The sequence below is a fragment of the Dendrobates tinctorius genome, unplaced genomic scaffold (assembly GCF_039654945.1).
Source record: "Dendrobates tinctorius isolate UK_male_01 unplaced genomic scaffold, ASM3965494v1 ptg000074l, whole genome shotgun sequence".
Lineage (NCBI taxonomy): Eukaryota > Metazoa > Chordata > Amphibia > Anura > Dendrobatidae > Dendrobates > Dendrobates tinctorius.
In genome coordinates, this window is record NW_027361742.1 from 20,095,199 (window position 1) to 20,112,199 (window position 17,001).

General features: G+C 42.1%; 1 protein-coding gene across 1 annotated transcript in view; it reads left to right on the forward strand.

The window, feature by feature from the left end:
- HMCN1 (hemicentin 1) overlaps nt 1-17,001 on the forward strand; it is a 944,468-nt gene that overhangs the window by 740,182 nt on the left and 187,285 nt on the right. The window contains exons 83-86 of the mRNA XM_073582913.1: nt 6,310-6,523; nt 8,564-8,698; nt 9,804-9,994; nt 13,193-13,274. Of these exons, the coding sequence (XP_073439014.1) occupies nt 6,310-6,523; nt 8,564-8,698; nt 9,804-9,994; nt 13,193-13,274 (622 nt within the window). The remainder of the gene's footprint in view (nt 1-6,309; nt 6,524-8,563; nt 8,699-9,803; nt 9,995-13,192; nt 13,275-17,001) is intronic.

The window sequence follows — 17,001 nt, forward strand, 5'->3', positions numbered from 1 at the left end:
CCTCTGGCTCCACTGTCTCTACTATTTACCCTGGCCTCCAACCCCGCCAGCTACATCTCTGAAGTGGCGTCAGCACAATCTACACTTGTTCCTGTGTTACTGGTGCTCAGTCCCATCAGTTGATCCCCTGATGTTTGTCCGGCAAGTTCGCCAGCTCTGTCCTCATTCCCACTACTGGTTATGGGAATGTGGACAGAGCAGGAGACCTTGCCGGACACACATCAGGGGATAAACTGATGGGACTGAGCCACAGGAACACAGGAACAAGTGTAGATTGTGCTGACGCCACTTCAGAGATGTAGATGGCGGGGTTGGAGGTCAGGGGAAATAGTAGAGACAGTGGAGCCAGAGACCTAAGTTGGGCACGGTTAAAAATCAGTAGTGGTTTGAATGTTGATGGAGCTGGTGACTCTGCCGTCCACACAGCAGGGGATCAGCTGGCATTACTGAACCCCAGTAACACAGGAGCTAGTGTGTTTCTCTGTGCAGACGACACATCTGAGCGACAACTGGCTGTGTTGAAGCACAGGGATTATAGTTCAGGTGGTAGAAAAATGAACACACCAGCAGACCTGGATACAGTTGCCAACCACTAATTTAGTCTGTAAGAGGAATGGCAAAGTCTTTGGAGATCCAGGCCTTGTTCATTTTCAGAAAAGTCAGCCGGTCAACATTATCGGAAGATAGTCGCGTGCGACGGTCTGTTAGTACACCACCTGCGGCACTAAAGACACGTTCCGATAATACACTGGCAGCAGGGCAAGCCAGCACCTCCAATGCATACTGGCTAAGCTCTGGCCATGTATCCAGCTTAGAGACCCAAAACTTGAAGGGGGAAGAGCCATCTGGGAGTACAGCGACAGGGCAAGACATGTAGTCTGACACCATCTGACGGAAGCGTTGCCTCCTGCTGACTCGAGGCGTCGCTGATGGTGTAGACAATTGTGGTGGACACACAAAACTTTGCCACATTTGGGCCATAGTGGTCTTGCCTTGTGCTGCGGCACTGCCTCTGCTCCCTCTTTGTGCAGAGTTTCCTCCACTGCCTCGACGCACAGAGCTGCTTTGTAAAGCACTTGCAACAATGCTGTCGGGTGGAATGGAAAACATTATGGACTGCACCAGTGACTCTTCGTACTCCCGCATTTTACGCTCCCGGTTCAACGTTGGTATGAGCCTTTGTACGCTGTCCCGGTAGCGAGGATCTAGGAGGGTGTACACCCAATAATCAGCCGAGACGAGAATGTGGGCGATGCGGCGGTCGTTTCTCAGGCACTGCAGCATGAAATCAACCATGTGCTGCAGACTCCCAACTGCCAAAGAACCGCTGTCCCCTGTTTGAGGCGTGACCTCGACCTGCTCTGCATCACCCCACCCTCGCTGTACATACTGAGTAGAGGTTTGTGTACCTCCCTCCTCTGGAGAGATGTCTTCCTCCTCCATCGACTCCTCCTCATCCTCCTCACAAAGTGTCCCCTGCCTAGGCCTTTGTGAGGAAACACGTAGCGCAGACTGTCCAGAAGCAGATGGCATTTGGGACTCCTCATCCTCCACCTCTTCTGAAACCTCATCCCTTAGTGCTTGCAGTGTTTGTTGAAGCAGGCAGATAAGGGGGACAGTCATGCTGACTAGTGCATCATCTGCACTCGCCATCCGCGTGGATTCATCGAAGGCACGCAAAACGAGGCAGATGTCCTTCATAGAGGCCCACTCAATGGTGCTGAAGTGTGAACGGCGCACAGTGCGACTTGTTTGCGCCTGATGCAGCTGGTACTCCATGACTGCTGCCTGCTGCTCACACAACCGCTCCAACATATGTAACGTTGAATTCCACCGGGTGGGTAGGTCACATATGATGCGATGTTCTGGAAGGCCAAATCGTCGCTGCAGAGCAGCGAGGCGCGATCTTGCCGTGCTGGAACGTCGCAAGTGAGCGCACTCTATGCGGACCTTGTGCAACAGTGCATCAAGATCCGGATAGTCCCTCAGAAAGCTCTGCACGACCAAGTTAAGAACATGTGCCAGACATGGGATGTGTGTGAGGTTGCCTAGGCCAAGAGCTGCCACCAGATTTCGGCCATTGTCACACACTACCAAGCCCGGCTGGAGATTCGCTGGCCCAAACCACACATCGCTCTCCAGCTTGATAGCATTCCAGAGCTCCTGCGCTGTGTGGCTTCGATTCCCCAAAGAAATTAATTTGAGTACAGCCTGTTGACGTTTGGCCACGGCTGTGCTCATATCGGTCGTAACAGGCTCCTGCTCTGCTGTTTCTGAGGAACTCGAGTAGGAGGAGGAGTCTATGTGTACAGACTGGAGTCCTGCAATCCGTGGCGTTGGAAGAACACGTACAGCGCCACTCTCCAGATCCGTACCCGGCTCCACAACATTGACCCAGTGGGCAGTGAGGGAAAGGTATCGTCCCTGTCCATGGTTACTGGTCCACGCATCGGTGGTCAGGTGGACCTTGCTACTAACGGCGTTTAGTAGCGCATGTTTTATTTTGCCCTCAACATGTTTCTGCAGGGCAGGGACGGCTCGCCTGCTGAAATAAAAGCGGCTGGGCACGTTGTATTGGGGGACTGCCAATGCCATTAAGTCCCGGAAGGTGTCAGTGTCCACCAGCCTGAATGACAGCATTTCAACTGCCAGAAGTTTGGCAATGCCAGCATTCAGAGACTGTGCTCGGGGATGGTTTGCCGAGTAAGGGCGCCTTTTATCCCATGCCTGTGCTACCGATGGCTGTGATGGATGGGAACGTGCTGTTATGGGTGGAATCTGACAGGGTCTCCGGACAACAGTGGCAGAGGTTCTTCCTTGGCGATCCTGTGAGGAAGCCGAACCAGCAGTGTGTGAGCTGGAGGAAGAGGGCCCAACACGAACTGAAGAGGTGGTAGGTGGTGCTGTACGTTGGCCTACGTCTTGAGGGTGTCTATGCAACTCCAACTCGTGCTTGGTGCGCACATGTTTCCACATATTTGTGGTATTGAGGTTGCTGACATTTCTCCCTCTTTTGACTCTCTGATGACACAGCTTGCATTTGACAAAGCAAATGTCATCTGCAACTGTGTCAAAAAAGGACCACGCACTGCAACTCTTGTGAGCGCCCGGTTTGCCTTTGGAAGGAGGAATGCTCCTAACGGGTGCCGAAGTGGAGGGTACAGGCAACCAAGTCTTCCCCCTCCCTCTGCCTCCTGTTTTGGCCGGTAGGGGAATCTCTTCCTCCGAGCTGCTCCCACCACCTTCCTGTTGCTCACGCCATGATGGGTCAAGGACCTCATCATCTTCCCTCCCCTCTTCAAACAGCTGCTTCTCCGGGGTTGTCTCGCCAGCACCGTACGCACCAGAAAGTGGCAACTGAGTCTCGTCATCATCTGATGCGTACTGAGGTGTGCTGACCATAGGCACTGGCCCACTCGCCTCTTCAGATTCAGAGGGACAAAGAAGTTGCGCATCACTGCATACTCCCTCTTCTTCACATTCAGGAATGCTGCTTGGCTGGCCCCCTCTTTCCAAGCCAACAGATTCCGAGAACAGAAGTAGAGATTGTGATGGCTCCTGTCCATGTCTCTCTGACTGCCTGGGCACTTTGGCAGGTGGTGAAGAGACAGATGGTTGCTCTTCGGTGCTCTGACCCTGAGAGGATGCGGAAGTAATTGAAGTCGATGCGTTAGCTGCCATCCATCCGACAACGGCTTCAATTTGTTCCTCCCGCAGCAGTGGGGTACGTTGAGGTCCTACAAAGCTGCGCATAAAGGACTGTTGCCTGCTAAAACTGGGGGATGCTGATCCACTGGTGCCCGCAGCAGGCCCAGAATCCCCACGTCCTCTACCTGTAGAATCCCCACGTCCTCTCCCTGCAGAATCCCCACGTCCTCTCCCTGCTGAAACTCCACGCCCACGCCCACGCCCCCGCGCCTTACTCCCTGCCTTCTTCATCTTGCAAGACTGCTTAAGATAGGCAAAAAAGGACAAAGGGGGGCCTTAGTGTGCTTATTCCTGAACAGCTGGTTACAGGTACAAGAAACACTAATTTTATGAAGTGTGTGTGTGTGGACTAGACTTTAATAGGAGCTGATGTGGCCTACACAAGTTCAAAATGTAGTGTTTGGTGAACTTTTTATGTGGTTTCTTTGTTTGAAACAAACTCAAAGTATGAGAACAAAGAATTGAAACTGATAGTATCACCAACTTTTTGGAGCTATTACAATGCAGGCAGGTAACCTACAATGCAAAAGATGAGGCTCCAAAAAAATTGGGTAATACTAATCTGGCTGCGCCGGCAGGGCACAAGCCAGAAAAAAAGGCTCCTCTATCTACTCCTATATAGTGTTTGCAACCAACCAATGTTGATGGATACGGATGGATGCACACTAATAGGAGAAGAAAAAATGAGCTGCACTCAGAGACAAATATGTGTGAGGCAGTGACGCACGTTGAGCGTCCTACAACCAGACGTAGCTGCAGGACACTCTACTCAGCGTGAGCTGCACTCACACACAGTCAGAGACCTCTCAGACAGCCGTCAACAGTGCAGCTAAGTGGGCACTGGCACTGACAGGCTGCAGAAAGGCTCCGCTGTGTACTCCTATATAGTGTTTGCAACCACCGTAGATGGAGACGGATGGATGCACACTAATAGAAGAAAAAATGAGCTGCACTCAAATAAAAATATGTGTGAGGCAGTGACGCACGCTGAGCGTCCTACAGCCAGACGTAGCTGCAGGACACACTACTCAGCATGAGCTGCACTCACACACAGTCAGAGACCTCTCAGACAGCCGTGAACAGTGCAGCAAAGTGGACACTAGCACTGAAAGGCTGCAGAAAGGCTCCGCTGTCTACTACTAGTGTTTGCAACCAACGTATATGGATACGGATGGAAGCACACTAGATTGAAATTATTTAAAAAATGCAGCTCAAAAAATAAAAGATGTATGAGGCAGCAGTGATCACACTGGGTGGCCTACAGCCTGACGTGGCTGCAGGACCCACTCCACAGCGTGAGCTGCACTCACACAGCCCTTGCAGACAGCTGTGAAAACAGCGCTGCTAGGGAAAAGCAAGCTACAGTGGTGGTTTATGTAGCCTGGATAAAGCACAATATTGTTTTTAGAATCGCTATTTCTAACTGTCCCTCACAGTCTTCTACAGCAGCCTGTCCCTAACTGAATTCACAGCAGAGTGACCAGAAATGGCGGCTGCGGTGGCTTTTATAGTGCATCATGACATCATTTCGGCAGCCAATCACAGCCATGCCAATAGTTAACATGCCTACATGCCTAACAGGATGTGCCCACACTTCGGAGGATTCCCATTGGCTTAATCAAAGCAAGCAGGCTCATAGCATGATGGGAACTTCCTATTCCGATTCCGATCCCGGAATCCGATATGAAAAAAGTATCGGAATTAAGTATCGGAATTCCGATACCGCTGATATCGGCCGATACCCGATACTTGCGGTATCGGAATGCTCAACACTAGTGAACACTTTTTCATACAACTGTAGTAGAGGTGGTAGTGCTAGTAGTAGTGATTGTAGAAGTGGTCATGTTAGCAGTAATAGCAATAGATTAAGTCATTTAGTGATAAGTGTAGTAGTGGTGGTAGCTTTAATAGTTGGAGAAGTACTAGAAGCAGTAGTATTATAGTGGTAATATACTGGGTTGTTGTAGTTGTTTTCACTTGTCATTTTGGAGTATTGTTCATTTTGGCTTAACTACATTTATAGTACTTACCGTATATATAAATCATGTAATTTATGGGCGGCAAAGAGGTATACCTATAGCCTTTGTGCTGTTGGGTAGGCACATCGCCATAAGAAACGTAGTCAGAAGAGAGGTGTAGCCAGGATTCACAATCTAAATGTCTGTTAATGTCCAGGGGAGCTAGAGAAAGGGATCTGTGTGACCACATAGGTCAAGGACTCTAACTTTAGAGAACGTCGCTTATTGTTCTCATTTTGAATAGGAGCAATAACATTATTATCTGCCTCTTACCTTTACACCTGTAAGGTTTACAAATGCAGCAGACATAAAACAAATATACAATGCTAATTCATTTATCAAAACCCCTTCAGAATTTCTTATATAATTTTATTGTATGCTAAAATATCCCCATTAGTTTTACAGTAATCGCGAAATGCAATATGTGAATTTATGATTGTACATAGAAATTACTTTATGTTTTTAATTTAAAATGTTTAATACTTTATTTTTATCTATATTCTTGAATTTACAACAACTACTGCTACATCTATTAGATTGTGTGATGTATTAATTAGAAGTATTCCTGAATTTATCTCTGTAGAAAAGAGATGCTGGTAATTATACATGTACTGCTATCAACATTGCTGGAAAAGATTCTCACACAGTAAGACTAGCCATCCACTATGCTCCATCCTTTACGGAACTGCCCGCAAATGTGTCACTAAATGAAGGGGAAAACCTAAGGTTATCATGTAAAGCAACAGGAAACCCTTCCCCGAAGATAATGTGGGCTTACAAGGATAGAATAATAACAGGTGAGTCACAGTCTTTGGATGGCGCATGGTATAGTAAAACGAGTTATCGATTGGATTATATAATGTAATTGCTTTATATAATCAGTATCAGTAGAAGTGCTTTTTTCACAAAGCAATAAAAAAAAGTTAATAAAAGATATGGTGAGAATGACTATAGCTTGGTTGTTTCTACATGTTCATTTTCTTATATCATCAGTTTATTTCTATACAGCGATCACTTTGTCCTTATCGTAGACCATGCGCTGGCTGATATTTCCCATCACTTTTTAGCTTACACACTGAGGCACAATGTAGAATTGCAGTGAAAAATAACATCTGGAGACACATAATCAATATTCCCATCATTGACCGTAGGTGAAGTTCACAGTACCTCTCCTCTCCCTGCACAGTGACCCCTGCACAGGCCACAGAGCATGCACATCAGTTGTCTCCTGGAATATGAAGCAAATGCTGGCAGCAAATATTGCAGCTGCTGATGACTGTTATGAAATGTGTTGCCTTTTCTAGATTTTTGAAGCTAATTAATGTGTCTGAGTCTTGACCCACTAAAGGATTCTAAAATGGGTTGGCCACTTTCTCATTATTACAACTTTCCTCACAAACTGTTGACACTTTTACCATAAAATGGCTGCTGATTGAGGACTAAGTGACCAGAACAGTCTTTCAGGAACAGTTTATCAGACTCCTCTTACAAAAAAGATTTCCCATGTGAGGTGCCCCCATATTTTATGATCAGACGTTCCAGGTGCCCAGGATGGTAGCCATGGGCGAGCTGCTCCTCCATAGCGTCCTCACACTGCTTCTTGTCCATAACTGTTGTGCTGTGTACATTGTACTCATTTGTAGGCTGTAGCCCTTCACGGTATTCACGTCTTTGGTCCCCGGAGCAGCCGCACACCCATAAGGGGATACCTGGTTCATTTGAACAATTTCAACTTTACTGGACATCTCAAGTATATCAGTCTTTAACACACAGTATCAGACACAGTGCATTTCAATCTTTTTCTGACTTTCAGCGTGGACTATACCTACTTTCACAGATCCTGTTAACCCTAGAGATTTCTCGTCCAGCACTGCAGTATTCCCAAGATCCGCTATGTTTCCCTCATGCGGTTTCACATTGATCTTCCTCTGTACAGAAGAGTTTTAAGTGCCCTCCATAGCCCCTGACTTGAGCCTTGAGCTCCAGACATTGCAGGAATGTCTGTAGGGAGTTTTGTATGACTTCATACTGCCAGAACGTTTTGTCCACACCGTGCTTTCAGCCCACTGCACCTTGAACTTCACCTTCCCGCCAACAAAAACATTCACTATTAGTTTCACTAACTGACTAAACCATGAAGTAGTTCCCTTTTCTACTTGCCCCAGCCCCTCCCAATCTGGGCTAGTCCCAAACATTAACTGTATATTGCCTCACTGTATCTACAATCATTATGTATTTCTATTCTAACCACTAAACTCTATCCTACACTTTACCTACTCCTGAGCTGAGTGCATGCTACTCTCAATAGGCATTACCTTTACAGTATTTACACAGCAGCATCTTTACCTACAACACTATATAGTAGTGACATTATATTACTAAAAACAACATGACAAAGTACACACAAAGTACACATAAAACACAGCAAAACTTTCCATCACTACCTTTGTCATTCAACGCTGTATTCAGGGTCAGGGCAGTCCACACCCTTACAGAAGTACCGGTCAGGACAGTTTGGCAGGAAAGCTATAATAACATGATAAAGTGATTAACCCCTTCAAGCTTGTCATTAGCCTGATTCTTTTTTAGCCTCTGGCCCTCTAAGTGTGTCAATTGTGACCCTAAGTTTTTTCTGTTATTGAATTTCAGCCCATTTATGTAAATGGGAATCAGCTGTAATATCAGATGTAGTCCATGGACAAATGTGGTATGTTTTTTAATAGGAAATAATTTTACCAATCTAAATCCTTCCAGCTCTGCACTTCACATTTGAAATTAATCATGCCTGTCTGTGTGATTGTAATTGAACTTTATGGCATGCTGTATATTTTCTGCAGCACAACAAGGACAAAGTAAGCTTCCGACTGGTTTGGTGATTGAAAGGATTCTAAAAGAGGAAGAAGGTGCATATACCTGCACAGCAGAAAACACAGTGTCCTCTATCAATACTACAGTACACGTGTTTGTGAGAGGTAATACATATTGTGAGAATTCAACTATTATATTCCTACCGGCCACTACAATAGGATAGTAATTTCTGAAGGCAAATATTGAGGTTTTTTTAACAGAAACCTGTCTCAGTCATAATACCAGAATCAAAGAATAGCAACCCACTCTAAATTATATTTTTTAAGTATAATATTTCACATTTTGATATTTGTTAAGTTTGAAAAAAAGTTATTCTGGAAACAAATGTAACTAAATGTGAGGACAGTCTATCACTTTATGACACTTTGTGTTATAGCTCAGATTATTCAAAATTTAAAGGGAACTTGTCACCACAATAATGCCATCCAATTTAATGGCATGTTATAGAGCCAGCACAAGCTCAAAACCTTGTCTGAAGCCTTGGGGAATAAGCACAAAACAAATCACTGAAGCATATTAAGTGGTGTGCCTATAAGAATTAAATTTTATGGTGGTATGTTTGGGTGGATGTAAAGAGTTGTAAATAGAGATAAGTCAATCAAATTTCTCAAACGTCATGGATTCAGACTAGCCTGAATTTTTTTCAGTTTGCTTCTCAAAAAACCAGCAAAAATGCCACAAGGAGGACATCATTTTGCTGGATTCTAAATGGCCAGAAAAAGGTTAAAAAAGTTTACTTACTTGGCCTTGGGCTTGATCTATCCAGCTGCTCAACTCCTCTCAGCTTCAGTCTAGTCTTCAAACTTCTCCCATCTTGTCCCAGAATATTTGGCCCCTCTGCACAGGCTAGGACTCAGGAGAAGTTCAGAAGATGCCGGGATGTGGTGGGAGAAGAAGCCTGAAGACTGGAACAGAGATGGGTTTGTTAGCTGGCCAGGTGATGTCGGGGTAAAGAGTGTATACAGTAATTTATTTTATTTTTTAACCTACATTTATTATGTTCTTTGGTCTGGTGAGAAATCAGATTATAATAAGAACAGCTGATATCTTCAGTGCAAACAGAATTTCCAGGACAAATGTCTAATTGTCGGTAGTCACACATGGATGGGGGAGCTTGTGCTCACATAATTAGTTAGAGATATTCGCTAAATTAAGTTATGCTAAATGTCTATTTTTAAATCTACTTATTGCATTTTTACATATATTTAGAGCCTCCTGTTCTTGCTGGGACCCATCATATCATTCAGACTGTGTCTTTGGGTGGCAGTATTATTTTACATTGCATCGTAAAAGGGAATCCAACTCCGAAAATTCAGTGGAACAAGAAAGGAAATGATATTCTGTATAATAAACGGTTTAAGCAGTTCAGTAATGGCTCTTTAGCAATTTATAACACTAAGGTAAGCCAGCCTGTCCAGAAAGAATTAAGGACTTTATGATGTAATAATTTGTAGCTAATGACACTATAACTGTTCACACTTCTATATCATACATAGACTTTACTGTAATGTCTAAATATCTTTCTCCCCCTTCTAATCTTACCCCTTTTACAGCAGGCAGCAATCCACTGTTTGTTCCTGATTTATCTGTGCTAGCTTACATATTTTAACTGGACATTTATAGCAAAAATAATAAAGAAGCAAATACATTACCTAGACTTACCAAAGCTTCATTATCACTTTTTAATGTGGCTATGATAATAAAGAGACCAAAAGAAATTACCGTAGTTTCTTTTGTTAGAAAGCCTTTAAAAATATGCAATAAAAAAAGAAAATACAGGGTGGGCCATTTATATGGATACACCAGGGTGGGCCATTTATATGTATACACCTGGGTGGGTCGACTTCAAAATGGCAGCCAAGGTCACCACCCATCTTGAAAAGTTTCCCCCCTCCCATATACTAATGTGTCACAAACAGGAAGTTGATATCACCAACCATTCCCAGTTAATTTACTGTAGGTGTATCCATATACATGGCTCACCCAGGTCTAACCTTATAAGTGGCCCACCGTGTATAACCCCTTTGTACATTTACCATACATGTACATCCTGGTTTGGGTGCGCGTGTATGGAGTGGGCTCAGGAGCTGTACCATTCCATAAAGGGCAGATGTCTGCTGTAATACACAGGCAGATGTACACTGTCTAACAGCGGCATTCTCTGCTACTGACAATCGCTGCTGTTTGGCTATTTGACTATGTAAATGAAATTGTCAATCACTGACAGATCAATGAAAACTACAGCTCAACTTGCAAAAAATAAGCTCCCATACAGCTCCATCGACTGAAAAATAAAAAAGTTATTTTTGTTTGACAAATTTCATTTTTTTATTTCATTACTAAAATATAAAAAATTACAGAAATTTGGCATCTCTAATCATACTGATTTGAAGAATCATATTGTCCGGTGACTTTTACTGCACAATGAAATTTGTAAAAACGAAGGCAGAAAAACAAAGGCAGAGTTGCATTTTTTTTTTATTTCTTCCCACTTAGTTTTCTTTCCCATCATTCACTAGATGATATGATAAAACGAATAGTGTCATTCAAAACTATACAATTTGTCCTACATAAAAACAAGCCTTCATATGGCTTCATTGACTTAAAAATAAAATAGTTATCGCTCTTAGAATAAGGGGAGGAAAAAAAGTGCAAAAATGAAAAAGCTGCTTTCTCAAAGAGGTTAATATAATGTTCATTTACTAATAGGGTTACCTTACAACTTTTAAATAATTTTCATGTAATAAAATGATTAATCCTCAGAAAATAAAATATTCTCTCCAAAGAATTATTAAGAAATGACCCCAATCTAAATACATGTAGAAATATAGTGTTTCCACTGTTCCCAGATGGTGCAAACCATAGCTTGACATTTCACGTGTTACATACATGATGTAAGGAACATTAGCTGGCTTTTTACCATGTTATATTGCATGATGGAATAAATTATGCCTTGATATTCAACTCAGAATCACACACCAATATGTTACATATCAAGGTAGACTTTGGCACCTCTGTATGCACCTTTCTTTTTTAAAGGGAACTTGTCAGGTCCAGTCCAGCAGCATTCACCTATTTATGAGTAAACCTAACCAGTCCCCGCCATACCTTTTTTCTGTACAAATGAAGATTAAAAAAAGCATTTATATTGTCCCTGTTTCCCATGCTAATGAGGGCTTTGACCAATCAATGGGGCATCCGTTGCCCCAGACAACTCAGCCCTCTTTCCGTGTTATCATGCCCCTGTGGGTGTGATAACATAATTTGCACAAGTTGTGTCATCGCCAGCCCCTACAAATCTAGCACATGCGAACCACTCATTCTGGCAGCGTCACTGGGTCTCTGAAGCCAGGTGTATGATTCTTCTTCTTCTAAAAGGAAGTGTACTCCCAGCTTCAGAGGCGCACTGCACATGACTGGAAGTTCGGAAGATGACTTCTGGTCATGCATAGTGCGCCTGTAAATCCGGGAAGCGTACACCCGGCTGCAGAGGTGCAGTGACACTGCCAAAATGTACAGCACGTGTGCTCAAGATTTGCAGGGGCTGGCGATGATGATAGCTCCTGTAAATTGTTATCAAGCCCCTCTGGGAATGATAACATGGAAAGAGGGCTGACTACTCTGGGGCAACTAAGGCCCTATCGACTATTCAAAGCCCTCATTAGCATAGCAAACGGGGCAATATAAAAGCTTTTTTTAAGCTTCATTTGTACAGAAAAATGTTATACAGGGCTGGATGAGCAGGAAATGTACTCGTAAATAGGTGAATGGTGCTGGGTTGGAGGGCATGGGGTACCTGACAAGTTCCCTTTAAAAGGAACATATCACTTGGTTCATGCTGCCCAAACTGTGGACAGCAGGAATCAGGGCTTGGCAACTTGCAGCTCCGGGAATGACGTACATTTCTGCAATTGCACCACCAGGCTCTGATTCATGCTGGCCCTGTGTTGGGTAGCATGAATTTAGTGATAGGTTCCTGGACATATCAATATTTGATCTTCTTTCAAACAGTATATGAATAGAAACATATTAACACAGCAGCAAATTCACCAAAGAATAACTGAAATAACATGGAGGGTTGATAAATGGCCAAGTAAAAGTCTGGATCTAAATCCTACTAAGATGTTCTGTGATGTTGTGAAACAAGCTGAGTATGGCAAAAATCCCTCTCTCATGGCACAGCAGAAACATTTATCCCAGATAATGTTAGACACGTGTAGACATATCAGGCACAATATCAGGTAGACGTGTAATCACCTTTTCCCACATAAAGATAGTGGATTATTTATGAATATTTAGTTTTATAGATTGCTGCAATGTCAGTTTATTAATGCTTTTATTTCTTCAATTATATCACTTTTATCTTTATGCTGTATGAATGAAGAACAGTAAATCTAGATCTTAGCAGCAAATTGCTGAAACAAATTGTCTTAATGGTTCTTTTGTTTAAAGTTTTTGCTGGAGTTTCATGAATTATATGTGGCTTGTATCATATTATTGAATTAGTTGGTTTTATGTTATTAGAGTTCTGGTTTCGGGCAGCTATTGCTCTTCTTGATGCCTTTCAACAAGTATTCATTGACCACTTTATTGCACAGAATGAAGATGTTGGTGAATATTCCTGCATAGCTACAAATGAGGCAGGAACATTGGAGCACACCATTACATTGTCTTTGCAAAGTAAGTTCTTTTTGTATATTTTGTATGAAAGATACCGACAAAAAGTCTGTCAGCTTAATTTCTTAACCCCTTCCTATTACCATTTTCCATTTTTTTTTACTTTTTTCATCTCCAAGAGCCAAAATTTAAAAAACAAGTTGCATGTGTTTGGGATGGAGGCTGTTCATGGGCTTCTCCTCCCTTCCTTTTATTTTGTTCTGATTTTTTTTAATGGTTTTGTCTTTTATAGTTGTGTTAATAATTTTTATTGTTTATAAAATCTATAGTATATAGTTTAATAAAGTTTAATCACACTGATATAAATTCTGTACTTTATTTTATGTGTAACCAAAAAAGAAAGCAAAGGCCTAATAATGGCACTTCCCATACATAAATACCTACAAAAAATGGAAGTATACGCCCTATATTAATCAATCATAATCCATCTTTATTAAGTACATATAGTACTAATCACAAGTCAAGCTATTGAATCCCTAAATTACAGTACAGTGACAATGCTGTGAAAAATATTCATAAAAAAAGTTAAAAAAAAATTTTCTCATAGAAGTAGAGCTATACCCCTTTTTTTGACTAAGAATAGTCTACAATCACAATTAAGTATCTGCACAATGAGCAAAGAAAAAAAAGATACAAAACGCGAACCATTCAGATAAAGTTTTTCCCAGCAGCAATATAAAATAGTAACCATTTAATGGAAAAAATCCTATTAAACTTTATAAAGTGCCATTGTGCATAGCAGCATGGAAAAACTTTTTACATAATTGTTGCAAATGCCATATATATAGTTCATCATTATATTACAAAATACACAGTATCCAGACAGTGCAACAAAGTTCAATGAGTTAAATGTCAAGATACAAAATAATAGACATGCCTGCAAAAGTGCATATAGTGCATAGCAGCTTCAGTAGATAAACGGAGATTTCAACTCACTTAACCAAACATTGTGCAGAAAGTCACATGGAGTATATAATACCTGACCTGTGGGTAGTCTTGATGCCCCGACGCTCGTTTCGAGTTTAGCTTCTTCTATGGGGGAATAATCTTAGTTGCAGGGTGCCTACCCAATCTATTTATAGTCCTGTCTAATTGGTGGCAGCGGTATGTAATGGCGCTCACCCCGCTGTAAGGGAGAATGACGTCAGGCAGGTCGGCGTCCCACGTGACTGGTCCACCCCCCGCCCGACGCGTCAGGAGAGGAGGCGGAGTCAGCCATGCTACGGGCGCGTCATTGCGATGACTGTTGTGAGCTCATTTTCTGGTTCACCTTTGGTGTCCGATGAACTCCCTCTGCTGGTGAAAGAATGTGGTGAAGCTGATTTGGATGGGAGAGACCTGCCACCTGAACAGGTGGATTGCGATTGGACATCAGGAATCTCTGAGTGGATATAAGGCAGCCGACACCCTGTAGGGTTGCTGGTGATTTTCTCCTGCTCTGAGGTCTGGCCTCCAGTTCAGTTCCTGTCTTCTAAAGCTAAGTTTTGCTCTGCTATTGTTCCATGAGATTTTGTCTGATTTACTTAGTTTTGTGTTTAGCCAGCCCCGGCTGGGGCTGTGCTGAATTTCAATTTTTGTCCCTGATCGGTTTAATCTCTTTTGCTCTGTCCTCAGAATATATCGGAGTGCTGATATAGGGATTTTGAAGTCTAGTGACTTCAGGGCCGTTTTTCCTATCAGATGTGTTGGGACATTTTTGGTAGAGTTTTTGAGGATTGCAGCCAGCATCTTTTCTGTCCTGTCCTATCTAGTTAGTTGGGCCCCATCGTTTTCTCTGCCTGTCTTTCTGTCTGTGTTTGTGTTTTCATCTGTTTTTCACCGACAATACATGTTGGAGGCTGTCTATTGCTTTGGGGTCTGCTCTGGGGCAGTTTAGATTTCCCCTTTCTTTCTTTAGGCTTATTTAGCTCTCCGGCTGTGACGAGGCATCTAGGATCATCGTAGGAATGTTCCATGGCTTCTGTTAGTTGTTGTGAATAGGATCAGGGGTCTGCAATCCGCTAGTTAACAACCTCTCCGGTTTTCTGGACTTAGCTTGCCTTTTTGTTTTTTCCTCCTCCGGTGACTCATTCATAACAGATGACTCATTACCCAGCAGTATGAGAGAGTGTTCATTGCAATAGAAACAGATCAGGGTGAGATCTGAACAAGTGAAAAACTCGAGTAGCTGTAAGAATACTGAACTGAAAGCCACATAGAGGGTAGAGCTAATCTTTTAGCGAAGAAATACATCTATACAATTGAACAACTGCACATCATGTGAAGAAATCTCCATAGATCCACCCACTGTCACTCGTTATTAGCAGTCTTTTGATCACATAAAAGTGATTGTAAAGTGCTATTAGTATGTGAAAAGAACACACATGTGTATATATTAGATACATAAAAGTGTACAAAAAAGAATTATATAGAGGTGTACATATCAATTATATACTATCAATTTAGTTTTACATAAGTAGATATTGTATTAATAATAAACAGATCCTGTGTTCATAGAATAATTTTTTTCATAATTAATAAAAATAAAAAATAATAAATAAAAAATAAATAATAAATAGTAAATAATAAGTAATAAATACAAATAAATATCATAAGTGAAAAAAAAGTGAAAAGGTGAAAACATCTCTCATAATCATATAAGTGCAATATGAACTGTACTAATATATATCCATCCCCCAAAATTTTTTTCGGATATTAATCTCCAAAGTCCAGCCTTCATTTTTTTCTTTTCTATGGCGATTCAGTTTTAAGACCTCGATGACAAAGTCCAATTCTCATCCCTTCCTGATTCCTAAATAACACCACCAGGTGAATCATCAAAAGTCAATGGATATTGATAGATATGAAAAGCTAAAAAACTAAAAACAAGAGTCTTAAAAAACATTAAAGAGACAAGACAAAAATTAATAATTCATTATAAGAAAGGGGCAAAGCTAAGAACCTCATTTAACCCATTAGGTTGAACCGACCCTACCCTAAAAATCCACTTGGCCTCCAACTGGGCCAAGTCCTTTCTCCAGTTCCCTCTTCGCTGATTTATGAGTACCCTATCAATTCCTATCACTTTTAAGAGCTTGGCATTGGAGTCATTGAACTTTCTAAAGTGTCTTTGTATGGGTTTTATCTCAGAAATTTCTTCAACATCACTTGCATTTTTTATGTCCCTGAAATGTTCTCTCACTCGAGTTTTAAGGGGTCTGGATGTGAGGAGTATATAAATCTTGCCACATGGACAAAATGCATAATATACCACACCAAAGGCATTGCACGTTATATTCTGAGTAATTGTGAATGTCAGGACTATAAATAGATCGGGTAGGTACCCTGCAACTAAGATTATTCCCCCATAGAAGAAGCTAAACGCGAAATGAGCGTCGGGGCATCAAGACTACCCACAGATCAGGTATTATATACTCCATGTGACTTTCTGCACAATGTTTGGTTCAGTGAGTTGAAATCTCCGTTTATCTACTGAAGCTGCTATGCACTATATGCACTTTTGCAGGCATGTCTATTATTATGTATATTGACATTTAACTCATAGAACTTTGCTGCACTGTCTGGATACTGTGTATTTTTGTAATAGAATGATGAACTATATATATGGTATTTGCAACAATTATGTAAAAAGTTTTTCCCTGCTGCTATGCACAATGGCACTTTATAAAGTTTAATAGGATTTTTTCCATTAAATGGTTACTATTTTATATTGCTGCTGGGAAAAACTTTA